The following is a 25,545-nucleotide window of genomic DNA, read 5'->3' as shown; positions in this document are numbered from 1 at the left end:
CTTCAGGCCAGCTGATCATCCAAGACTTGAAAATTTTCAAGGGAGAAGAAGCCATGACCATCACCCGTCCAGCTTTCTACATAACATGAGCTGCAGAATGCATCCGGGGGCTCCTGTGTCAAGCATATGACCTCTGTTTGCATTGCAGCAGATTAGATGCATGTCAGATTTACCCTTCAGCAGACAGTCAGTGCTCATAATGGAGCATAAGTACAGCACAGATCGCCCTTGTGCTGACCAGCACTTAAATCAGTCACACTTAAGTGGTAGGTCTTCAAGTTCAAAACGCAAGATTTCAATTTACTGGTCTATTCCGGTCACTGAAATTCAACAGGACAAAAGTTTCTGAGCAACACAACCAGAAAAAATCTTTTTTTTGTGAGGAAAGGTACATTAGTGTGGCGATTATGGGACAGCAGAAAGGCTTCCTACAGCTGGTAAAATGTCATTGAGGAAAAAGAAAACCAGCTCTGTTTGATGATCAGTTTTGAGAATACGTTTCCCAAAAACAAGAAGGAAAGCCAACAAAATGTGCTAACCAGAGCGTATATTCACATGGTCTCTTAGGTAACTCACCCCAGAAGAGCACGGCTCTTGGACCCCATGACTGGTTCGAAGAAGATAAAAGCCTTCTATAGTTACCAGCTCGTGGCTCAATGGCTGAAGGGGTTCGAGTTCTTATTGCTGAAGGCTGGATGGACTCAGTAGTGCCTGACTGCATGTCACAGACCTCACACTGCTAACAAAGGCACTCCCTCAGCTCAAATGATAGGGCTTTCTGCATTTGGGGCAGAAATGACTGGGTGGCTGTGGATTTACTGAGCTTTTGCAAAAATGGCAACTCTGGTACTATAAAATTAACAGTAAGCCTGATGGGTTTACTCTGCCTCTCTGCAGCAGGGGTCCAGAGGCCTAGAGTTGTGTAGCCTTCCTGCCTAAGCGAGGCCGGCGAGCTAGTTTTCAAGCTTCGATAATGCACATCTTAGTCATAGTGAGCCAGCCACATGGTACTAAAGGCAGCATTTTCTATCCACGACCTCATCCGGTTGGGCAGTAAAGCTGCTGCTTTGCATAGGCAAGTGCAAAATATATTACAACGTCCACTTGCTAAATGGATCTGTGCAGAAGCACCCTGTTAAGTTTCCAGTCTTGTCTTTTATTAGATTCAAGACAAATGTCCCTCTTGGGTTTTTTTTAAATAAGGGTCTGAAACATTTCGCAGTGAATTTCATGAAAGCAGCAACCAAGAATAAAAGTCTGCCTGGAACGGATCAGGTTCAGCCATCAGGCAACTCCACATGGATGGACATCCTCCCAGATCTCAAGAGGGACCAGGTGCTTTAGGGGTAAGGGGAAGAGTAGTTTCCTTTGCTGGCTCAGCCCAAGGACTTGTGCAAAGGAAATCAATTATAATAAGTGTGGCTGAGCAGCTCAGGGAAGTGGATTCCTGTCGAGGAGGGTTTGAACTAAGGAGTTCTCTGAGGTCATCTCACATAATAATTAGAATAATAAAGCCCGATCCTATTAAAGTGAATGGCAAACTCTGACAGACTTAAATGAGGCCAGGATTTTGTTCCGAGCTTCCTAGCAGTCTCATTCATTAACTAGACAATTACAGCTCGCCGCTCTGTAGTGAAGCAGAGAAATATTGTTCTTCCTCCCCGTGCAAAGCAGGACCTCGAGCCTGCAGAGTTAAACTATTTGCCTAGATGCAAACCTAGGAAAAACCCAAGGATAAAATACAGACCACACATAAAGAACATAACTATCGACTTTGGTGGAATGAAGAGGAGTGGATCCAAGCCCCGAGCCTCCTGCCGAACCTGCATTGTCAGAGCGCAGGTTAGCCTTGAACCCTAATGGCACGAAGGAAGGGCAGAGATAATAGTACGTTTGCATCCCACTGCCTCTTATTGAATTCAAAAGTTGTGCGAGTGTCCACCACGTACAGAGGTGATGCAGGGCATCCACTAAGCGACTGAGCAAGCAGCTGCTCATGCCACATAGGTTGGTAAGACTGCTGTGACTCACGTGTATCGGTGACAGAGGGACTCGATGCAAATCAGCACACGGACGTTGTCTCTGGCTCGGAGCTGCACTTTACTCTTCAGCTCACTGTGGTCTTGGAAAAGAAGCAAACCATAAAAATAAACTCACACTGAAGCACGACATACGATCAACCTGCCCCTCATGGCTCCATCAGTGAAACACACTTCTGGGGGTTGATTGAAACAGGCTATGTCAGGGAGGGCCAAACAGGAGGAAAAATCACAAAGCGTATAGGTCTGCGGGTTCTGAATCACCTTGCCTTTCAGCTCAATTTGCAGCTATTTCCCCCCTTGTCTCCCCCCACTTTCGTTAATCATTCGCAGAGGGCACGTTTTCCCACATAGGAATGTGTTTGGGAAGGGAATTCAGGGCTCGTAACCGAGATTTGTTGATGAAGACACAAAGTTCATGCTGTAGAAGAGAGGCCTCGTGCTGCTCAAATAGCAGATTTATGCTGCAGTTCTCAGAGAGCAGATCCCAAGCACTTCCAAGGCTGCAACATATTCCCGCCGATCGCCTGCCAACAAATTCCAACTAACAAATATGTGAGTCAACATTGTGATCTGTTTATGAACATTTTGATCTCTGAAGTCAACCAAGAAATTTGTTCACTATGAATAATTCAGTCAGCCCTAACCCTGGCCCAAAAGCCATTTCAAAGTCCGATGCAGCAGTCCCTAATAGTAAAGTGTTAAGACAGAGAGCCATAAAGTAGCATCCCTTCATCAGACAGTGCCACGGCAGAGAGCAACACTCACCAATGTGGACATTGGCTGAAAACTGGTAGATGCCAGACACAGGTGCTGTGAAGCGCCCCGTTGCCAGGTTTAATCCCGATCCCCGGAGGAAGGCTCCTTTGGCCAAAGGCTGTGGAGGAAAGAACAAAAGGCCTTGAACAAATCCCTCAGCAATCTGCACAACAGGATCTCTGTCCATCATGGACAGAACAAGCGAACGTGGATGAGTGAGTGTGTATAGGGAGGTAGGAAAGGCCTCTTTTACCTCCCGGGAAACACATCTCATGTGTGAGCTCTTTTTTTGAGTAGATTTAATGCCCATGAAAGGGAACAATTTCCCAGCACTGGCCAATATTAGAGACAGAGCATGGCTTAGTTCTCTGCAGCTGCCCCATGCCCTAGTCTACCAATGCACCTTAGTCCTGACTATCAGTAGCCCTTTGCTACCCTGGTCCAGCATCCCCCAATGCTAGTGCATCTCAAGCCTTACCCCCCGACTCTGCCAGCTCCGGGGACCCCTTTGCAATGATGCCTCAAATTGCAGTCCTGCATCTCCCTAGTCCTCCCAAAGTACTTCAGTCAGTACCAGCCGTGCCCTCGTGTTATTATTACAGTCCTGGCTCTCTCCTGTGCCAAGCTGCGTGTTGGCTTTGCGATGCAGACACGGTGGAGACTACGTTACGGGCCTCCACAGGTTTTCTACCCACTCCGGGCTTCAGGATGACATGTGTGATTTCTCAACCCTGCACAATCTTGCTGATCCTTGTATCTATATTTAGCTTCGCTGTCCTCTAAGCATGAATTCTCTTTGAAAACAGCAGGCAAAACTCGAGCAAAGCGACACGCGGCATCTCCCCACGCAAGGGCGCGATCTCAAGTCGGACTCGCAGCAGATTATCTGACTTAGCCTAATATAAACTCGGCATGGTGTGTTTATTGTTAGCTTTGGCCTGCTCAGTATGGTTTTGGCTAGAGTTAGGGAAAAGCAGGAATAACTTCAATGGGCCAAAAGAGCTTGTTACTCAGAGACACAGTCTCTACCGTGAGGGCATTTTGTGTCATATCAGTGCGTTGGGACAAACACAGCAATAAAATGCCCTTGCAGGGTTCACGCTGCACTGATTTAACACACAGGACAGCACTAGAGGATGTGTATCCATGCATATACAGATGCACGCATACACACACACATACACAACATCTGCTGCAAGCCAGATGCATGATGTTGTCGCTGGCAATCCTGTTAATGCCTTTTTGCTAAGCTCAGCTGCACCTGAAGCCACATTTCCCTCTGATGTATGCCACATTTCCATCTGATGATGCATGCAACACACAGCTTTGGAGCCCTGATAGAAATGAATAGTGTGGTGAGTGTGCCTGTATCTTTCCCTCAATAGGCCTTCCTCTGACCCAGTGTCATGGGTATGTGTACACCATCTCCCTGGTGTCCTCAAGGAGAGAGGTTCCCCAAAGCGCCCCTGCTCCTTGCTTGCATGCACCAAACCTGGAGACATGGCAGCCTGGGGCTGCCTCCTGCGGCTGCTCTCCAGCAAGTCAGAGACAGCAGGGTGCCTGGAGCAGCTTGACCACCACATTTCTGGTTTTGTCACCCAGGGGTGGGAGCAGGTGGACATGACAAGCAGGCTCAGAAGCCTCCCTCTCTGAGAAAGGGGAGTGGATGCACCCTCTCAGAGAGACCGCCGGCCGAGACAGGGACGCCGGATCGCTGGATCCCCTCTGGCTATGAGAAGAAAGGAGACATCTGACAAAGGATTGTCTCTTAAGGCCCTGAAGGAATCTAGGATGTCCTCCCATCCAAAAAAGCCTGGCAGTGCCAACTTTCAAGCCCAATTTCTTTGCCCTGGCCTTTTAGGAGGGATAAGGACTGCCGATCTCTGGGCATGCTGGTATTTGTTTGCAGGGGGTGCTGTCTGGTAGAAGGGCTGAGCTGACTGAAACATGCAGTTGACTTGGCAATTTTCAACCCTTGGCAGGGCACCCGCAGCCTGCAAGCAAGCTCCTCAGTGTGCTTCTACACTGCAAGGGGAAAAAAAATGAGTAAAAATAAGCCTTGGCCTTCATCCAGAACGAGCCAGTTGTAATTCCTAGATCTCAAATGCACTTCACTCTATTATGTATACACACACGCAGACATACACACACACACACACATATATATATAACAGGCAGCTGTTAATATCCTATCTGTATACATTATATACAATAATTCAGGGGTGGCCTACCTGTTGTACATGTGTCACAAGTGACATGGGAGGCCTCTGTATGTGGCACACAGCAGAGCAGCAAAGGGACAGGCAGCAGAGCAGCAGATAAGGCAGGAAGCAGAAAGCAGAGCAGCAGATCAGGCAGGGGAAGGGGACCAGAGCAGCGCTTGGGGAGGGTATGGGGCTAATTAGTGGCATGTCTCCAAACACAGGTTACCTCCCCACCTTGCTGCACACTCTACCCGTTGATGGGGGCTGGGAATCTTTCACTGAAGGTTTAAGGTAGAGACCCCCAAAGCTGAGAGCTGACAAACTTGTGCATTGATCTAGTCAAATTCTCATTGAATGAAATCAGTGGCATGTCTGCTAAAAAGGTTGGCCCCCATTGCAATAATGTATAATAAGCACATGAACACACACACACACACACAGTGTGCATGTGGGTGCATGTGTGTATAGTGCCATCCCTGCTACAAACTTTTGTCAGCTGTAGTCTACAAGATAAAGGTAGCAGGAGTCAAAAGAGAGGAAGATCATTGTCTAACTTGATACCAATATACTGCCAGGCATTGACTGTGTTATTCATGATTTACACCTCTCTAAGGCACAAGAAAACCAGGCCCCACGTGCATAAGCAGAACAGTGCCTGGGAGTTCCTCCATTCCTGTCTCCTTGCAGCAATTAAATTAACAGCAGCAACTTAATTCGAAAACCACCGGCTGAATGTGGAAAGTAATTTCAGGCACCAGTAAATTATCGCTGGTAAAACATTCCTGTTTCTTCATGCCCTTTGTTATTCTTCTGTGAGTGGAAGTCAATAATGCAAAGTGTCGGCTCTGGGAAGGGAGAGGAATCACTGGGCACCGTACTCCAGTAGCCCAACAGCCACGAGAGCTCCCTGCTGGAGTCCCTGCCTGACCCTAGCCCCAATCATTCCTCTGCTGCAGGGAAACATCCCCAAGACACTGGCAACCTGCTCTCAGGCAATTTCCACAGGCACCCCCGAGGCAGGTAAATCCCCAGCCCTCCTTTGCTCTCCAAACACAGGTTACCTCCCCACCTTGCTGCATGCTCTACCCATTGATGGGGGCTGGGAATCCTTCACTGAAGGTTTAAGATAGGGACCCCCAAAGCTGAGAGCTGGCAAACTTATGCACCGATTTAGTTAAACTCTCGTTGAATTAAATCAGTGGGTAGAACAAAAATCAAGAAGCCAGCCTGTGTGGCAGCCTCTGCAATGAATAGGGAGCCCTCTGACCTCCCAGACAGTGTTAAAATTCAGCTGCCAGATCTAGAAGTTTAGCTTGACCTCCAAACAGAGATACCGGGACTCTTCCTTGGAAAACTCCCAAGGTCTGCTCATCACAAGAAGCACCTGGGCTGCCTCTTAGCCCTGGTGGGTCTGGCATCGCTCCCATCATGTTCCCTGGACATCAGTCAATCCAGAGAGAAAAGCCAGAATCTCACTGCGCTCTCGAGACAGTGGCCCATCGAAGCTTCCCTGTGCAAAGTCCATTACTCCGAGTGTCCAAGAGGTAAATGCTTGAGGCAGCAGCATGCTTGGACCATGGTGGACCAGGTCAGTGGGAGGGGGAGAAAAACTGCCCACTTAATCTCAGATGCTAAGGACACTTGTGAGAACAGCTAAAGCAATAGGGAGAAAGGCAGGGTGGGAGGTAGGGCAAGGGAATAACTAGCCCAGAAGGAGGGGATTTCACAGGGGAATGAAAGCCCTGCTACTCTTGGGATACATCGCAGGTCAGGACAGTGAAGATGCCACACTTCAGTGCTTGACACTTTGGGACAACAAAATCCTGACCCCAAACCCAGTGGAAGTTGTTCCAATGATTGTGGTGAGCTTTGGACCGTGCCCCAAGTCAGCTGAAAGGAGTTAGGTTGGTTCCCTCCCTACTTCCAACTAGCAGGCCCTTTCAGATTTAGCACGGCTGAACCAGAGGTGGAAGATTCACATCCCTTCCCCTGGATGCCCAAGAGAGGATGCTCTTGTCCCACCAGAAGCACCTAGCCTCAGCAAGCACAGTCTGCTAAAACCAGCACAAGCTAAAACCAGGTCGTTCTTGTCCAAAAGCTAAAATGAAGTTCTGGCACCCAGAGGTTCAGGTAACCTGCCAGGCCCTCCCGCCCCAGCGCAGGGGCCGGCAGCAATTAGAAGGGACTGACGGGCATGATAACAAGGCATGGGAAGCATCAGCCCACGCACCGATTGCCAAGATGTCTTTATTCACATTCTCCCTCCTAACGAGGAGCTCAGGCGCTCTCTCTTTGGCCCTGCCTGCATTTCAAGTACAAACTTGCTCCCGAGACAGCACCTGCAGTGCCGTCTAACCAGGTTGGCACAATGTAGGCAGTGATTCCCTGCCGCAGAGAACCCTGCTCGGCGTCTGCAGGCAACGTCCCTAGCAACATCTGCAGATCTGAGGGGTCCCATTAGCTGTAAGACAGCTTTGCAGAGTAAGGCATGCAGAACAGGACCTTTCCAAGACAGGGCTTTGTGCAAATGCCAGGGAAATGCAGCCACTTCTAACTAAGGACTACTGGCGATTAGCAAGAGAACTAATTGCCAATTAAAAGATTTTAAATGTCCTCAGTCAGGCTCCGAAAATAACTTTGTAAAAGATGTAGAGCTGCATATCTGTTTCACTGAAGTCTTCAGATCAAGTCTTGCCAACAGAGCAAAGATAATTAGCACCTAGATGCCCCTTCCCCATAACAGAACATTAGAATTCAATTTACAAACAGCCTCCAAAGGATGAGCAAGGAGTTAGATAGGTCTTTTACTATCTGAATATTATAGAGTATAACAAGTTCACTTGAACCTTTTAACTCCATTTTATAATCAACTCTAACATTTTTGACTGAAGAATTTCTAACCATCAGAAAGACACGGTCAGCATGTCTGGAACGCCCTTATAATACCAGTGATTTGTCAACCCTTTATAAGGCAATATAAACAGAACTGCAGTATGAAAGGGTCCTCCTAATTGTGAGAGCCACAAATTCATGCCAGGGATCTGGAGATCCCTCTGAGCCAACATTTCGTCTACACATGGAAGTTATTCTGGAATAGGACGATGTGTGTATTCGAAGTGGAAGGGCTATTCCAGAGTAACCACATGTGCAGACAAGCCCTGGTAGCATGAATTGTAAGAAAGATGCCACCGTCAGAACCGTGCTGACCATGGTTTGGAGCCAGAAGGCCGCTCTGGTCCCAGTCCTTTCTGGCCCGGGGCTGTTAGCTCTCTGGTGCTGCCAGCAGATGCTGGAGCTCATTCTGGCCTGATTCTGGCTCGTTTTGCACTTGTTGGGGTCCAGTGGGAGCACTATGTGCCTGTGGTTTTGCTAGTATATGGAGCAGAAAGGATTCAGAGTTAAATCCTTGTCCCATTGAAGCAGAGTTTTAGGACTGAGGTTGGCACTGGAGGTTGAACTGAGGTCATCCCACTCTCACTTCCTTTGGAGTCAGGGCAAAACCCCAAATTTCAACGAGTAAAGAACCGAGGCCACATGGAATAAAGTGATGACATTTTCCCCAACAATGAGTGCCATATTCCCAGCATATGAGACATGGGCTCCTAGGACCCTTTCAGGAGAAATCCTGATCTACATATCTACATGGGAGCACTGCAAGCAAAAGCCATCATATAAAAGATCCGTTCTTCAGGCCAGCGCAAGCCCAGATCGAGACCCGCTTACCGACTGGAAGTTTTGAAGCTCCACCAGGGTCTTCTTGTCCACAATGACCTGCCCTTTCAGTTTGCAGTGAAATGCTTCCTCCACCCGTTTGTGCGGCGAGATCTCCTCCAGAGACAGCAGCAGTGGGGGCAGTTGGCTGGGGTGGGCCGAGATTGCCAGAGATGCCCGCCGTTCTATGGCTTCTGAAAAGAAAAGAAATCGTATAGACCACCATCTTGGACTTAAACTAAATCAACTAGATCAGAGTAATTTTTACACTAGCAGCCCATAGTTGTCAAATACAAGTGCAAAGCCTCCGCAGTGTTATCTATCAACTCCTTCCTTAAAATGCTCCTTGGCTATGATGCATACGAAAAAAATTCATAATGGTCAGAGAACGGGTGCAGTCTCACATGAGGTCATTGTTTCAGTCTGCTTCCCTCTCTGTCTCTTTGTGTCCTGTGGTTGCCTTTCATCTTAATTGCAAGCTCTTTGGGGCAACAACCACCAGTTTGTTCAGTGTCTGCTCAGTGTCTAGGACAGTAGGCTTCCAGTCCCATGACTGACTCTCCTAGGCACTACCGTAAGACAAATCTTGAATAATAAGAGACCACACGGCATCCCTAATCAAGCCAGTCTGAGTAGACCGAGCCCATTTTCTACTCCACCCTACCCCTCCCACCACTCCTCTGGAAAAAGAGCAGTTCAATTTAACAGATCCCACATTTTGGAAAGCTGATCTCCATACTCTGTCTAACATCAGCCTTTGCTTAACACGCTGTGGCCAACAATCCTGATTTTAGCCCGGTTCACAGTAGAGTTCCCTACTCCCCCACCCCTGACAGTCCACTTCCTATGAATCTCAGCTTCCTTTTTTTCAATAATTCCTCCTAGGACAGAGGAAAAAAAATGTTAACATGGTTCCCAGGTGCACCCCACAGGCTCCAGAAGATAAGCAAACATCCCCCATTGACTCTTCCTACCCTTGTCTTGATTGTTAAATCAGTCTCTTGATTTTGCAAGGCCAGATTCATGATGTTCAGAGATGCATAGATGCCAGGGTCGGAAGGGACCTCAACAGATCATTGAATCCGACTCCCATCGAGTCCGACATGGGATGTCATCACTGGCAATCCTGTTAATGCCATTTTGCTAAGCTCAGCTGCACCTGAAGCCACACTTCCCTCTAATACCATGGGTGGGAGGGAAGGAGAAGATTAACGCACTTAGGCCCAGAACCTGGAAGTTTCTGGCCTGCAAACTGATCTCCATAAACCCAGAGCCCCACTGGCTTTGTGAACTCAAGTGAATGGGATTTAAGGACATACAACATAAGCACTTTGCTGCACCTTAATGAAGGTGCTCCTGCCATGACACTTGGCCGTAGGTGCCATATCTGAGAAAGATGCAGAGAGATGTGTAGCTCCAAGAGTTTTTACCTTTTAGTATCTCCTTAAACTCCTGCATCAGGACTTCCCGGGTGATTTCAGCTCCCGGTGCACCTGGAGGTCCCTGGGGTCCTGGTGGTCCTGGGGGTCCAACAAGGCCACGCTGTGGAAAGAGCCAGAAGAAAGCAATGAGGATCAGACCCCACCATCTGCACTGACACCTGATGGTCATCTTGAACAAAGTGGGTTAGGTGCAACTCAGGAGAACAGCAATGAGGGAACACAGAGGCAGGGCAGGAAGGTGAAATACCTACTGTGTACTCCTAGAAATTGGTCACCATGTGTGACTTGGGCCCTAAACTGATTATTAGCCTTTAAGAAACTTAGAACTTGGTTTAACTGAAAACACCTTTGTACTTTAGTATTATCAGTTAAGGAGAAAAACTCAGTAGAAGAAATGGCTGCTTTTTTCAATACTTGTCAACAGAAGTAGAATATAAAAACACCCGCTTTATTAGACAGCCTTTATGCACAAGCACGCACCGCTTCAGACATGCACACGTACCTCATTCTCCATTTATATAGCACATTTTCTCATAAAGTTTCCTCAGATGCTTTACAAACTATATATGCACACAGCACAGGGGAAAATGCAGCCCTCCCTGGGGTGGGAAGGCACCAAGTCACCCACAAAGCACCTTCTACAATACCAACAAGAGAGAAAATTTTGGCCCGGGACATAGATATTCAGTAGTTGGCATCACAGTCTAGTGGTAACCTACTAATTTCTTGTCTTTCCCTTTGCATCTCCTTTTGGAGGTGTTGCCATCATCCGGGCGGTGTACGAATGAGATCCAGGTGCGCCGTGGATCTGTGATTCGAGGGTCCGGAGATTCTAGCATCTAAAGAGAAACAAGAACACAGAAGGGACGTCATTGCGTCTCTTTGGCCACTGACAAGATCCCAACCTTGGGTACAGAAGGCTGGCGCTCCCTGCCCTCGCCACTGTCTGGGCATCTCTCAGATGAACCTCTGCAGCAGAACGGATCTGAACCAGACCCCTCCATCCAAAACACGCTGACCTCCGAGGGACATGTGCTTCAGAGATGGCAAGCGCCAGCACAGCCTCCAATGAAGATCAGTTGGGATTGGGATCTGGGGTGTGGAAGGGTAGCTTTTGTCATGTAAGGACATGGAGCGCGACTGTGGAGGTCAGAGCAGTCATCCACTGCATAGGAAGACAGGGCTCTGAACTACAGGAACTAGACCCTATCTTGCAGGCTGCAGCAAGGGTTGCTATGTTGGGTAAACAACATTATGTAATAGTCAAGCACAACACAAAGACTGCCACAGAGGGACAGAGTCGTGCAGTTCAATGGGTAAGGCAACTGGGCAAAGTCACATGGACCCGAGTGAGCATCTATCCCAGAGAATGCTAGCGCTACAAGTTAAACTCTATAATATCTAGTGCTTTCCTTTTGAAGCTGAGCCACTGCACGTTGCATTTAACAGGCATTACATAGACAGCAGTGGGTACTTTTTGCCCCACCGGGAGCCAAGGTCTAAGCTAGAAACCTGTCCTTTTCCAAGTCATCAGCTGTTTCAATGGGCCCCACACCATCTGTTCTCTTATTCCTAGTCCCACATATCTCCTTGTCTGGGCTGCCCAACAGTCCAGCTTCGAAGGACAGTGGAGAAGAGCCTGGATGAGGCCTAACATGCTGCCTAGTGGTCAGATCCCTGTGCTGGGGAGTCAGAAAGACACAAGTTCAAGTGCCGCCTGCATGAAGGTTTTCCACAAACCCAAATCTCCTGCTTCCTGGACAGCTGTCCTAACCATTCAGCTGGTGCAGCTCATACATCCACATCACACGGATAAAGGAATTCAAACTGCATCAGGCCAAAAAGGCCACTTGCACATATTGATCATTTCCACAACTAAATGAAAGGTAACAAATTTTGGACCCAAGTGTTGATACCTTCAGTGCCTACCACAGTGTGGTCCTGGCTATCACTGGAGCTGCAGGATGCCACCATGATATAAATATGAGCAGCATGTCTATGCCCGCTCTGTGCTATGCCCAGGTGTGCAACCAGGGAAACACTCTGCATGCACTATGCTTTCCTCCTTGCCACCAGTTGTGCCCAAACAGTTCACTCGTGCCTACAGGTCTCCCCTAAGCAAAGGTTGCTTAACTGGGCAGTAGTATCTATATGGAAATATCTATTGTGGTACACACAAGCACAAACATATGCATGCTGGCATGCACAAACACATCCATCTATATATCTTACATGCATGTGTGCATGCACATGCACTTTATGCATCTGCAGACACGTGCAGACCACACGTGCCAATCCCAAAGCAGGAGGTGCTACTGCTACACTTGTAATCAAAGGGAAGTTTTAGCAGACAAGACACAAGGAGATCTCCTGAAACTTTCTAAAAAGCACCAATATGTGCTAGGCCTGGCTACCTGCCAGGCAAACAGTCAGATGAGACCTATAAAAAGCCCAAAGGTTACGACTGGAGTGAGTGACTTGACCCCTATTTCTACTCGAGTTGTACAAGCCCATTTGCTTTGCTTAACTGCACTGAGCCAAAGATGGCCTTGATGCATTGAAGGCAGAGAAAAAACAACCATGCAGAGCAGGGACAGCATACAGCCAGCTGTGCCGCTTCGCCCTCCTTGTTAGGCTGGGAAACTGCAGCAGTGAGAAGATCGTGGAGGTCAGAAATATGCAACCAGTTTGCAGTTTCCACCCGGTGATCAAGTAGAATATTTATGGCTTCACCTGCCTGACAAGTTAACACATTCATGGGAAACCCCTGCTACTGTCCCCCACAGGCAACCACCCTGCTCACCCACCTGCACTCCTTTAGGAGTGAAAAGGCTGGATTCAAAGAAATACCATGAGACTGACAGCTTGACCATGAAATTTCCAGGGCCTAAAATGTCTTCCAAGTTTTAAGTGTCAGGTACATGTATGCATTGCTGTCATGGAGAAACCTTCCTGTTCTGGCAGGATCTATACTAAGCCAATGCTTCATGCTACCTTTGTAGTAAGCAGCTGGCACTTGATTATCCATTGCTGTTCCAGCTCCCCGCTTCCCCGCCTCCTATTTATAACTGTGCAAAAGGAGCGTGTTGTTGGTGTAATAATGCTACCATGCTTGTCAGCAGCATTGTTCAGGCACCTGGCTTGGGCATTAATATCAATGCAAGTAGCAAAGAAAAGAAAGGAAGGCTATCAGTTCAGTCTGACTTTCTTTAACAGGATGACTACCAGTAAGGTTGCCATGCATCAGCTTTGCCAACATGAATTTTCTCAAAACCACCATAAATAGGATTTGTTATCCCCAGATGGGGAAAATGAGGTTTGTGTCATACACGTCATTCTCTTTTTACATTATGCACAGGTGTGCACACACACACACGCACGTGCACTTATGGGGAGAGGAAGAACACCAGTTCAAAAAAGGAGCTAATATAATGGCATGGACATGTGAATGGGTATATCTCCCATGCACTGCTGGTCTGGGCTCTCCCCTGAGTTTTTATCTCAATGTCCTTCCCCTCCTAATAGGACAGACTCTGACATGGCTTTGGAAGTGCTATAAAAGCCGAGGATAGCTTGCCTGGACTTGAGTATGCAAGTGGGGGTGGTGAGTTAGAGCCAGGACTTCACTATGAGCTAGGCTGTGACCATACCACATTGCACTAGAAGAGTTGTGGACATAAGGCTCCTGACCTGCTGGACAACAATGCTCTCACTACATATATATACAGTGAACCTACTGAGAAGGTGCTCATCTATCTTCTCATTGCAAGATTTGGCATGCCATAGTTGGTTCTACGAAGGGTGATGGGAGGGGAAACTGTGCCATAGACTTAGACATAGAGCCCCTTAGCCTATGTCATTAATTAAAAGAACAAAAAAAATAAAAATCAAACACCTGCTAGGGAAAGTCACCAAGAGAGACAGCCATGGAGAAGGCAGTCCTTCTGTATGGGCACACAATAGATGCACCTTGGGAAGTATAAACTCCTTGTCATGACCTAAGAGGATTCATCTTGAATATACCTGAAACCAGTTAAACCATCTACTGCTATCCCATTTCTGGATCTCGCTAAGGCCATCCAGAATGCATAGCTTTTTTCTGGAGGGTTTTACAATTTGGATCCATGCCGTACTGGAAGCTGGATTAATATTCCCATGTTCATCTCACAAAGGCTTTCAGCCACAGCCCTCAGATCATCACACCTGCTGGCTGTTATTCATCTGAGCTGGGACTGAACTTTCAGCTCCAAGGAGAACGGAAAGCCCTGTGGCCCTTTTGTTATCAGCTATCTGCCCCGTCAAGACCAACTGAGCTTCAGCCATCAAGGTAACCATCCATTCACACATCCGGCTGCAAAATTCCCATTGCAGGGAGGAGAAGAAAACACAAGCCCTTCTCCAACCCGAATTGTCTCTGCCCTCGTCAGAATGAACTGTCAAGCCCAGAGCTTAATGAATCATGCCTCAAAATTTAGACTCGTTAATGAAAGAGCTGGGGAGAGGAAATACTGGAATGAACACATCAAATCTGAAAAAATGCCTATTGTCAAACCTTGGAAATCATCCAAGGAGCATGTGGTTTTGCTTCCCCAAGCAAGGTGGGGCGGGTATGGATTGAGACATTCAAACAGGAAGCCAGTAAAACACAGCAGTGAATTTAATAGGTATTTGACAAGATTCCTAGACCACTAAAAGTCCATTTGAGTTGGAAACTAGTGAGCAACAATTTATGTAGCAGCAGGTCAGACAAACTCACATGGTTCAGGAAGGATACAAAATGAAAACTGGGAAAAGCAGGGAGAGGAAAAGGAGCCATTATTGGCAATTCAAAGTTTAAGCATTCTGCTTTAAAAATCTCTCTTTGGTCTCCATCTGCTAAGCACTGCATACATGTGCCATGCTATATGTACGCAGTACTGCTACTGCTCAAAAAGTGCCAGCTTTACCTAAGGAATCAGGACTCATGGTAAAGGTGATATCTTTTATTAGACCAACTAGATTTTTGCCAAAAAAAATCTTTAATTGCAAGCTTTTGGGCACAAACGTCCTTCTTCAGGCATCGGAGAAAAGATTGTAAAAGTTCTCCTGGGTAGAAATGGAAGTTCATATTTCACAGGAGAGTTGAACAAATAGATATAGTCATCTTGGTAATGGCAGTGTCCTTGCTCCATCAGGGAAAAAGCCAAATGTTGCCAAAAGCAACTATGCAGTAGCTAGCTAAAGCAATTAGCTTGGTGTTGCTCACCCTGTGCACTATTTTAGTTATATTATATGCAGCTGCCCAACATGCATAGGGCACCTTCAGCAGTCCGAAGTATCCAAAACACTTTGTCAACTCCATGCATTTATAGAGAGTTGATTCACAATTAGAAAGCGGTCATGGTTGAGGTGGAGAAAGGCAGGTAACTGGAAGACAAGACACTGCACAGCAGCAGCAGAGGATGGAGGCAGAGGCCGGGAGTTTTTGGCCAAGGATATCAAGGCAAACCCTTTCTTTTGCATCCACCTTAAAGAGAGAAGGTTGCAGCCTGCACGATCTGATCTGCAAGATGTGTGCAGAGCAAAAGTGGTCTGGAGCCAAGTTATCTCCCTCAGAAGTTTGAGGGAGCCTGATGGAATTCCAGATTGCAGTTATAAAGAGCGCCAGCGTTTCCGACCTGATGCACAGCCCAAAAAACCCACCCTCTCTAGCATGAGTCCAGGCACACGAACACAGGGCAATGCAGCAATACATTGATTACAGATAGATATGACCACAACTATTTTCTTTCAATAGCATGAGTCAATAGATGGTTTTCAAATGGATAGACAGCAAGCAATCCAAAGTGCTCTGTGCATCTGGCAGCGTAGGGGGGGGAAGTTAAACTTGAGTCTCAGAAAACTTGAAGTTAATCTCAGGTGATTTTCTGTTCAGGCATGACTCACAGGCAGAATTCACTCCCCAGAATTGCTCGATCCAGGCAGCCCCTTCCCTCCAGGTAACTGGTATCTACAGAATAAGCCAGCATGAGGGTATCCCAAATCATTTTTCCAAATTGTTGATACATTCCACTATAATTAAGTAATTAGTGTCAGAATTATGGCTGTCAGGTACACTCCCTTAATAGCTCAGATTCAGCAAACATCTCTAAAACAAGAACAAAGGGTAACATTTCACAGGAACTAAAAAAAAAACTAAGCCGCTGTTTCTGTTCAAAAATATCCCTGAACAGAGTTTGATTTTTGCAACTTGGTCTGCAGTCAGCTGCAGGCTGCATTTTAGCCTGTGTGGTCTTAGAAAGCTATTCATTTCAGCTCTGTCTTTGACTCTTTGGTAGTCGTTATTCGTGGTGGTTGCAGTCTCCAAGTAGCCCAAGAAATTCAGATACCAAAATTCCAAAAATGAGAATTGGACACTTAAGTTTCTTTGGCTCTTGTGAAAACCCCATCTGGTGTGTGATCGGTCACTTCAGTCGCATCGTATTTCATCTGCTTCCAGACTGGCAGACTGAAATCTTTATAAAACAGGATGAAGGACATTAAAAAGGTGGCCTCTGGCAGGCTTCGGATGCAAGTCCTTTTCACCGGCAGCTGTTGGAGTAAATGTGTCTATGCAAATCGAGGTGAACAAAAACCCCAGAGGGGCCAAGCTGCAAAGGCATGAGGCAGATCCTGCCCGAAGTTTGGAGCAGCATTTGGAGCAGAACATGTGGTTCAGCTTCTTCTGAGCACAGAGGTCAAAAATCTGCATTGAAATTTCAGGAAAAAGCTAAAAGGTTCAGAGCTGCGGTTTCAGGTTGTGTTTGGTTCTCATCCCTGACACCGAGCGAAGGCACACTTTGTCCTAAGTCATGCTCCGCTATCTTGTATGCATGAATTTTCTGGGAGCTTAAGTCTCCCTATTAAAGAACTGGCAGGTGTCTTCATACAGCGTGGCTGAGCCAAGCAGGTGCTGTTCTCCTGCAGAAGCAAGTGAGGTTGGAGGGTCTGTGGTAAAGCCACAGTGCGGCTTGCAAAGCAGGTGGAAATGATCCCAGGTGGAGCAGGGAATAAAGCAAGAGAACAGCTGGATTCCAGAGGAGAGGAAACCAAAATGCCTTGGGCCCCAATGGAAACAGCTGGCTCATATGGGAGGACTCAGCAATATTGTCTAGTGGGCTGCACAAATAAAACTAATGAGCTGGGCAAAGGAGCCAGGGCCTGATTCAAAGGCTCCTTTTGGTTTCATTAGGCTGTGAAATGGGCATAAAGCCCTCCCCCTGCTTAAATAATTGGAAAGCAGGCAGGCTGGGGGCTAGAGCCAGCAGAGCCCTGGGCAGAGCTGACCTATTTAGTGTGAAGATGGCTCCCTTTGCAGCAGCCAAGGCTCAGCTTGGGAGAAGCAAACCAAAAAGAAAAGAGAGAGAAAAAGTGGCACATCCCTGCAGAATAAAGGACAAAGAAATCCCCTTGCAGCTCAACACAATCGCTCCTGTGGCTTCCTTAAATTACAAATCCCTCTGCAGGGCAGCCATGGCTCTCCCCGATCTCTCCAGAGCAAGCATGATTGACGGTTAAAATGAATGTTCCATCCTTGTGGTATTATTATTTAATTACTATGGCATGCACAAGCAATCCCAGGAATAAGCATGCAAGCCTCTCTATTTTTCTTGGCAGAGGCAGGCTCCAGCAGCAGAGTGTGCTTGCAGCCAACTCAGGTATCGCCAGGACTGAGCGCGCTCCCAGGCACCCGGCACAGCAGGAGATGGGTCCCCTCTATCGGCGTTTGCTGTTCCTTACTGCGGAGGTGCCCGGCTGGAGTGGGTAGTTTTTCTTATCAATTGATGAGACCAGGCTTGGGTTCGTGGACCTGATCCAAAGTCCACTGACATCAGTCTGGCTCTTTCCATTGACTTTGAATGGATGTTGGAACTGGCATTTTAGCATTGCCTTCAAGCCCAAGCATTTTTGCTCGCACATAAGAATCAGCTTGCAAAACTGACAAGAAGCTCCAGCCCCAGAACGTCTCTAATGGCAGATAAGAAACTGGCTGGGCTGTAATTGAGCTGTTGAGTGCAGACAGACCTTGTGGTTCCCTCTGGCTCCCCAGCTCCCAGACGAACACAGCGTGTGCTGCCCAGAGGCACCACAGAGGGTCTGGCCTGGACTCTCCTGTCATGCAACAAACTGCTGATATTACTGTAGTATCAAACAGAAGAATCTGGAGCCTGAGAAATGTTTGAACTCTTCTGAAGTTCAAGGGTGCGGGATCTAAGAGTTGGTTCAAGCCCATCTTACTCTTGAACCAAAATGTTGCTGACCAACGTAGGTCTGGGCTGAGTGAAATGAGAAATTAAGAAAACCAACGTTGCATTCATTATACTTTAGCAAATTAGCTTTAAAAAGTTGTCCCTCCTGATCATCTCCAGCACCATTAGTAGGACAAGTGAGGATTTGGGGAGGCAGAGCAAGAGATTTTGCATTGAGACAGTGCCCCTTCAGCTTTCTCCAATAAACTTATGTGTCTCTGAGCAGTTGCTACGATCCACGTGGTCCTAACTACATCTGTTCTCTGCCTCCTATTTATGACATCCTGAGCTTTCCTCTATGAGCCCCCAGATCACTGGACACTTGTTATTTTGCATCACTCTTATACTAAACTGCTGGAGAATGTTTAACAAATTTTCTTTTTTTGACTAACTTTTGACTAGACACAAATTGGAGCCGGTTATCATTCTCTCACTTGCACTCAGTTCTGCAGCAGCCTAGCAATGGACATCCATAGTGTGGCTCCTAATTTACACCAGACAGCATCAGCAGCCCCAATATATAATTAGTAACAAATGACTAACTCCGGTAACATATTTTGGTTGGAATCAGTTAAAAATGACATGTCACTCTTTTTTAGCGTGGAATATCCCTTGTCAGCTACTAATAACTCATGGTTACACACACACTTGGTTATTAATGAGATGTAAAACCAAGGTCCTGACCACTTGTGTTTTTTAGGATCTCCTGGGAGTTGTCACTAGAGAGGAGGTGTTAAGCCTTGTGTCCTAGCCAAATCCTAACTGGAATTTCTGTTGAAAACCTGCCTTTCACCAGAAGAATTACTCTTCACTTTCCAGTTTAAATACCATTGGGTAGCTCAGAAGGTTGCCCTGACTCCAGTGGGCCTTCACCTCCACACTGAATCTCTTTGAAATCACTGGGGCTCTTTATTTTTTTCAGGGTGGAAAGGAGATAGCAGAAGTGATCTCTGGGGATAGACAGCTGCACTGCAGTGGCAAGTGATGCGATCCCATCCCAGACAGAGAAGCCACGCTCGGAGAAAGGGACTAGTAGACAGCACACATAAAATGACACTGCACAGTCCAAGCAGCAGTCATTTGGAACATAAATGGACAATGTTAATTCAAGAAAATCTTCTAAACTGCTTGCAGACCAAGAGACTGCATTCACTGAATTGTTGTTTAGTCTTTATGAATTATTAGCTGATGTCTGATGAAGACACCGCTATTCCAGGCTGACCGTGAAACTGGTATCCTCTCCTATCTCAGGACAGCAGCTCTGGAATGGATAGTATTTGGCAAAAAGATGCAGAAGACCAAACAATAAATGGCGGGCCATATGCACTTGTGGTGGCTGGGTCTATGAAAGCCCAACTGGGGTTTTGTCATAAAAAGACTCCTCAACTGATTAACACATAGCTGCGGCACCAGAAGAGATTTGTGTCCTTGGGATGGGTCGGAGCATTTTGCGTTTCTCAGAGCAACTTCCAATTGAAGAGGAAGCAGGAAAAAAAACACGCTCAGATCCTTGCATTAAAGTAAAGCCCTTAACTGAGCTGGGAGATTGTAGGGAGGGAGGGAGGAACGTGGGGCGGGGGGAGGTGAGAGAAGGATTAATTGCTTGGCAATAGGATCAAGCGCATTAATCCTCTTCTGGCTGCCAACTCAAATCTAGCCCAGATCAACACTGATCAAAAAGTTATTGTTCAATGCCTGTTTAGACATCATCAGGTTAGTCTCCCTGGCAGACAAATGCATGCCGGTGAGTCCTCCTGGGTGTAACACCCTACCTTTGATTGGGTCATTGGCAGCAAGAAATGGACCCGAGATCTCTGTTGCTTGAGGCACAGGCCTCATCTACCTGAGCTAAGACAACCAACTCCATTAACCAACATGTAGCAGGAACATCAGCCCCTATCTACAAGTCAGCCATCATCAGGAAGGGTCCAAGCACGATGCCAAAGGGCTATGTGTAATAGTGGCAAACTCAGCAATGAAGCAAAGGACTAAGTAAGATGCAGAGGTCAAATGCCCATCCAGTTGATGGAAGAGGTCCCTGCAGACCAGGCTTGGAGGATGCTGACCTGAGACTGTTCTGTGATTAATGCTCATGACAGGTGTCAAACTGGCAGCCATGGAAACTTGCCTCTTCTGTGTCTCAACAGAAGAATATTTATCAAACTAGAACCACTTCATAGCTGAAAACATTTGACTCATTTTGCATGAAAGGAAATATTCAAGAGGAAAAAAAGGAAAGTAAATCATCACTCCCACCCACACCAAGTTGCCCCACTCTCTTGAGATGAACAGACAAACAACAAGGATGGACTTGGCTCACAACGAGCACTGAGTTTAACACAGTTATTCTCCAGCCCTTTTGATCGCCCAAGGCTGTGCTCAGCAAGGAAAAAGCAGCAGTGCATGCGGAGGATGTGGGAACCAAACCATAATTGTAGACAAGTGCCCCAGAACCTCAACATCAATTTATCCTGTCCTTGTCTTGGAACATCTATGTTTGTACCAAAGATGAGGACCCTCTTTGTGTGCTGGAAAAGCCGGCTACTTTAAAAGTGATGCAATCAGAGGAAAATATTGGAGGTATGATGCATAGTATTTCCTTAAAGATAACAGGAGATTGAAACTATGACACTATGAAACTATGAAACCTCAGCTTCTCTGTTTTTCTCAGAGGCTTACCAGGTAGCTCCTACATTGCTCACATCAGCAGGGAGCTCACTCAGCCCCTGTTTGAAAAGGTAGAAGTGAGTCCGCCCCATGCAAAAAATTGCGTTTTGATCCTTGTGATTTCACAAGCCTACCAATTCTCCATTTGTTTGCTGAGTTTTTAAGGGTCGACAAAGACTTAATTTGTATTGCAAAAGGCTGGAAGAATAGCAGGAAAGGTTTTTAAGATATATAAATTAGCAAATCTAACTCCATCTTTGTGAGAGCCATTCTAGCCAGCGATGGAGTTAAACGGGTAAGATCTGAAAGCACAAATTTCTGATTTCCGCCCTCCGCATGAGATGTAAATGTCATCATCATCGTCGTCGTCAAGAATAGGTAGAAGGATAACTGAAGAGAAAATAGTTTCAATCTACTGAATGACCTCATAGAAAAAAATCCTGCAGTCTTTCACACCGCAGCCCAATCTCCTCTTCCCTCCAATTGGCTAAGAAGGGCCATCGCCTCTTCAAACCATGTCAGTTACTATTCGCTGTAAGATACGAATTACGGGTAATGTACAAACCACTAATTTCTGGCTACTCCTCTGTCACATCTGGTATTTTATATTTATAAGACGTTTAAAGCAGTTTTCTTTCAACACTCAATCGTTCTAAACCAAAAGGAAGCACAAGGGGCTCGTTTCTTCATTTTGACGTAGTCTAGTGAGTGGGAGGGAGATGCAGGCGATCTCCACACTTTCATGGCTGAGGGGAGAGGAAGAGGGGGCAGCATATATGTAAATCCTCCATTAAAAGTAACATCTCCTTTGTGATCAGCCACTCCCAGGCAACCATCAGACCACATAGGCAGATTTGAACGAATGCATTGGTGATTTAACCCTATTTTTAAAACATTTTAATCTAATAGACACTTACTTCTAACCACACCAAGCTGCTCATGCATAAAAATAGATCAAATTGTGCTTGGCTGCTGAATTCACGCTCATTAACTTAAACACATTTCATTCAGTAAGAGGTGGACATACTTATCTCTAGCTTGCAAAGCAGTTTGCAGCCTCAAGATCAGGTATAAACCCCCGCAGCAATGTAAAACCACACATTCAGAATATGATAGGGTCAATGATACAAGTGGATGCATAAAATTGAGTGAATCCGTTGCCTTGGGATTTCTCAAAGGAGACCTTAAAAACTCCAGCCCTTTATTGGACCCATGGCAACTTAATTGCCTTCCTTGCGGTGCTCGACCAAAGTGCTTGTTGTGGTGTACACTGTTCAATGGCCGCTGTCCACCCCAGAGACAGTTGCAGCTCCATGGTGCTGTACATTTATAATTTGGATAAAACCCCTTGGCTTGAAAAGTGCTATATAAATATAAAATACAACACACACTCATCCATGGCCTGTCATCCGTGATATATTTAGAAGCATTCCTAGAAGAATCAGCTCAAGATGCAAAATTTGGAACTGGATCTCAAACATCCCCAGCGCTCAAAAGTGTTTGCGTCTAGAGTTGGGTTGATCCCCTCCCTTTACTTGACAGAAACGGTTTTCACTGAACGATCAGCCTCTTTGAGTAGTCAAATGTTTGCTGTGCATTTTGCAAGGCAAAGCAATTCAACGTGGGGGAAGCTGCAGCTTCTGAAGTATGTTATTATATACATCCACTGCCCTTAAACAGCAAAGCGACTTCTTCTAGCAATAATATGGTCATTTAAACCTGGACTAGATTTTTTTTTTCTGCTGGCATTGAAATAAGGACAGGTGCCAATGAGGCCAGATGAATTGCTCACTGGGCCATATTCGTTCCTAGATGGACTGCAGCAGCTACGTCTGGGATGGATTTGGCTCAACGTGCAGAAGGAGAATGAAATGTTTAAAGAGGCAACAGGGAAATGTGACTGAGATCAGAAGCCTGAGCCCCTCAAGAATGTGCCCAGTAACACAGTCTGTAATGATAAAGCCCGCAAACAGCACAAGGTTAACAGAAGAGATGCTGCCTACACTCCCCTTAATGATCATTTAAGAGCAGCCACCAGCTTTTTAATATAGAGGACAGATTCCCAGACTTGCCCAACCTTAACCAATTACTCTCACAATGGCTTTGAATGGGAGATTGAGAATGTCAGCCCAATTGTTCTAATTTGCCTTCCCGGCCGTGCCCCAATTTTTGACAGGTTTGTTCCTCCATTGCTATAGCGACTGCCGTCCCCAATGCCCATGATCAAAGACGTCGCATTTTAGAGGTCATCTACATTTGAAATGAGGGACATTTTCGTGTGTGAGAAACGGCCAAAAAGGGACCGTGTGATGGAGGAGGTTACTCATCCTGTCTCGCTGCGGCACTCAGTCCTCTTTCATTCTTTCCAGCTTGTAATCCCAGCAGCAATTTATAAATTTGCTCCACCCTCCCCATCCCAGATGCACACAATGGGAGTCTTCAGTGGCTTTATTTTAAGGGCTCCAGACAACTGATTTGCAGCTTTTTGCAAACTTCAAGCTGGAACGATTCTCCCTGACACCAGACTAGAGAGATCCTACCCTGAAGAGTTCACTTGCTACACCTGGTAAAAGAGCACAAGCAGGCACTGACATATGTCACACATGCTCTTTCCCCCGCTATAGATCACATCTCTCCGCTAGGTTTTTTTCTGACCTGTAATTCCCAACACATGCAGCCATTGGTGCGGAAAAGGTTTAGGCATACTCAGGTGCTGATACCTCTGTATTGTCCAAGCCAGCTTTGACAGCGTGGTCCATAATCAACAGATGTGTGTGTGCAACAGACTCACTAATATTCCAGCATCATTACTGAAACCATGATACTTGCCTCAAGACTACACAGTCATATTTCCCTCATTAAGCTACCTTTTTTGGGGGGGCAAAAGTAATTTGCACACTTAAGAATTCCTAGTAAACAGGATGCTTTCATAGCTCAGACCCTGCAGGGATGGGCATATGAATAAGAGCACATTATAAAGCAAGTCGTCATCACTGTCTATTGTATTCCAGTCATTTCTGGGGAAGCTTGGAGTCCCGCCAGAGCAAGAAGATTGTAACATCTCTCGCTTGCAAGTGGAAGGGAATTTGTTAAGACTGGCCGTTCAAAGGGGGAAAAAAAACAGTCTGACATTACATTACAGCTAGAGACTATTGTACACAGTGCACTGACGACAGATAGGGTCACTATTCTCGTAGCTGAAGACATACCTTAGATTGCCCGTGCAGTTCTTCACTGTTGGACAGGGTGGCATTGAAGGGCTCTGTATACTGATTAGGTTCTTTCATTTTCTTCCTTTCTTTTTTTGCTGCCATCACTCTAAAAAGAGACAGCTGTTGGCAGAGTAACATAGCCACGAATACCCAGATCCAGCTCCTCATTTTGGGGGGGGGGGGGGCAGCTGGCTGGATGAAAGGAGCAGAAAGAAATAATAAATACAGACTTATCTCTAAAAAGAAAAAGTATTGCTGCTGAAGGTGAGCCACTCTGGTAGGCAATGTCAAAGTATCAGCGTGCACCAACGCGCCTGTTTCTGGAGAGAGCTCTCTTCAAGTTGGATGCATTGAAATGACATCGATAGGTGGGTTTGCAAACTCGGATCCACAGCAGCAGTTGAAGAAGGCAAAGGGAAAGGGAAGGAAGTCTGTTCAGCTTTTTAGGTTGATCATCAATACAAGAGGTCCTGGAAATTCCCCCTCCAATCTGTCTTTAAATTTTACCCCCCGCCCCGACAAGTCTTCAGACTCGGTTGAAGCTTGCTTGGCTACGAAACCTAGAAGAAGTCCAGTGATTCAGGAGACAGGTAGCTCAGGCCGGTGCTGAAAACACGTAAGCCCATTTGGGGGCTTGTGGGTTTGTTCCTTTTCAATGGGAGATTTTGCCTTGTGTCATTGAACCCTGCCGCACAATTCAAAGAGTGACTCGATGGGCTCCATCCATCGTCCGCTCAGGGGTGGCCCCTCTTCCTCTACGAGAAGCTCCCGTCACTTGTCTCTGCCTTCATAGATGCTGGAAGATGAAAACCCAAGGCTGTTGTCGCTGCTCGTCTTGAGGGGAAGCTGGAGGTGCTCAGTCTTTGGAGGAAAGAAACATCCTCTCTCACACAATACAAGGTAAAGCAGAGAGAAGCAAAGAAACGGCGAAGACGCCCAGGTCCGCTAGGATCCAAGTTGTCCTAAGTCTAGCCCTATGTCTGGCAGGATGAGCAGTCAGTCCCGGGGTTGTAAACAGCTGTCAGGGGATGTGGAGTCTTGTGCCTCTCTCATCCTAGTTCCTTTCCTCCCCGTGCAAAAGTATTTCAGGTACCTTTCCCTTTCTCTCTCTAAGTGTTGATCATCTCTAATTTTTCCCTTTGCTCCGTTCTCTAGCTGCAAATTGGCAAAGCCCTCCTCAGCCTTTGCTCTACCTCAGCAAATAAGTACTTCTTTCCTGAAAGAGTTTCCATCAACTTGAAGAA

General features: G+C 46.5%; 1 protein-coding gene across 3 annotated transcripts in view; it reads right to left on the bottom strand.

Annotated features, from left to right (window-relative positions):
- The window catches only part of C1QTNF12 (C1q and TNF related 12), a 36,430-nt gene extending 10,885 nt beyond the window's left edge, over window positions 1–25,545 (bottom strand). The window contains exons 1-6 of one of the 3 annotated variants that reach the window (XM_019494006.2): window positions 24,299–25,545; window positions 10,875–10,994; window positions 10,144–10,255; window positions 8,726–8,904; window positions 2,808–2,916; window positions 2,032–2,122 (exon numbers count right to left, since the gene is read on the bottom strand). In XM_019494006.2, the coding sequence (XP_019349551.1) occupies window positions 2,032–2,122; window positions 2,808–2,916; window positions 8,726–8,904; window positions 10,144–10,255; window positions 10,875–10,994; window positions 24,299–24,469 (782 nt within the window). In that variant the 5' untranslated portion in view covers window positions 24,470–25,545. Of the gene's footprint in view, window positions 1–2,031; window positions 2,123–2,807; window positions 2,917–8,725; window positions 8,908–10,143; window positions 10,256–10,874; window positions 10,995–24,298 lie in introns of all 3 variants that reach the window. The other 2 variants (XM_006277791.4, XM_019494007.2) reach the window with 2 other exon arrangements.

The sequence above is a fragment of the Alligator mississippiensis genome, chromosome 13, assembly GCF_030867095.1.
Source record: "Alligator mississippiensis isolate rAllMis1 chromosome 13, rAllMis1, whole genome shotgun sequence".
Lineage (NCBI taxonomy): Eukaryota > Metazoa > Chordata > Crocodylia > Alligatoridae > Alligator > Alligator mississippiensis.
Note: the sequence above shows the minus strand (reverse complement) of the source record. Positions and strands in the feature narration are given on the sequence as shown.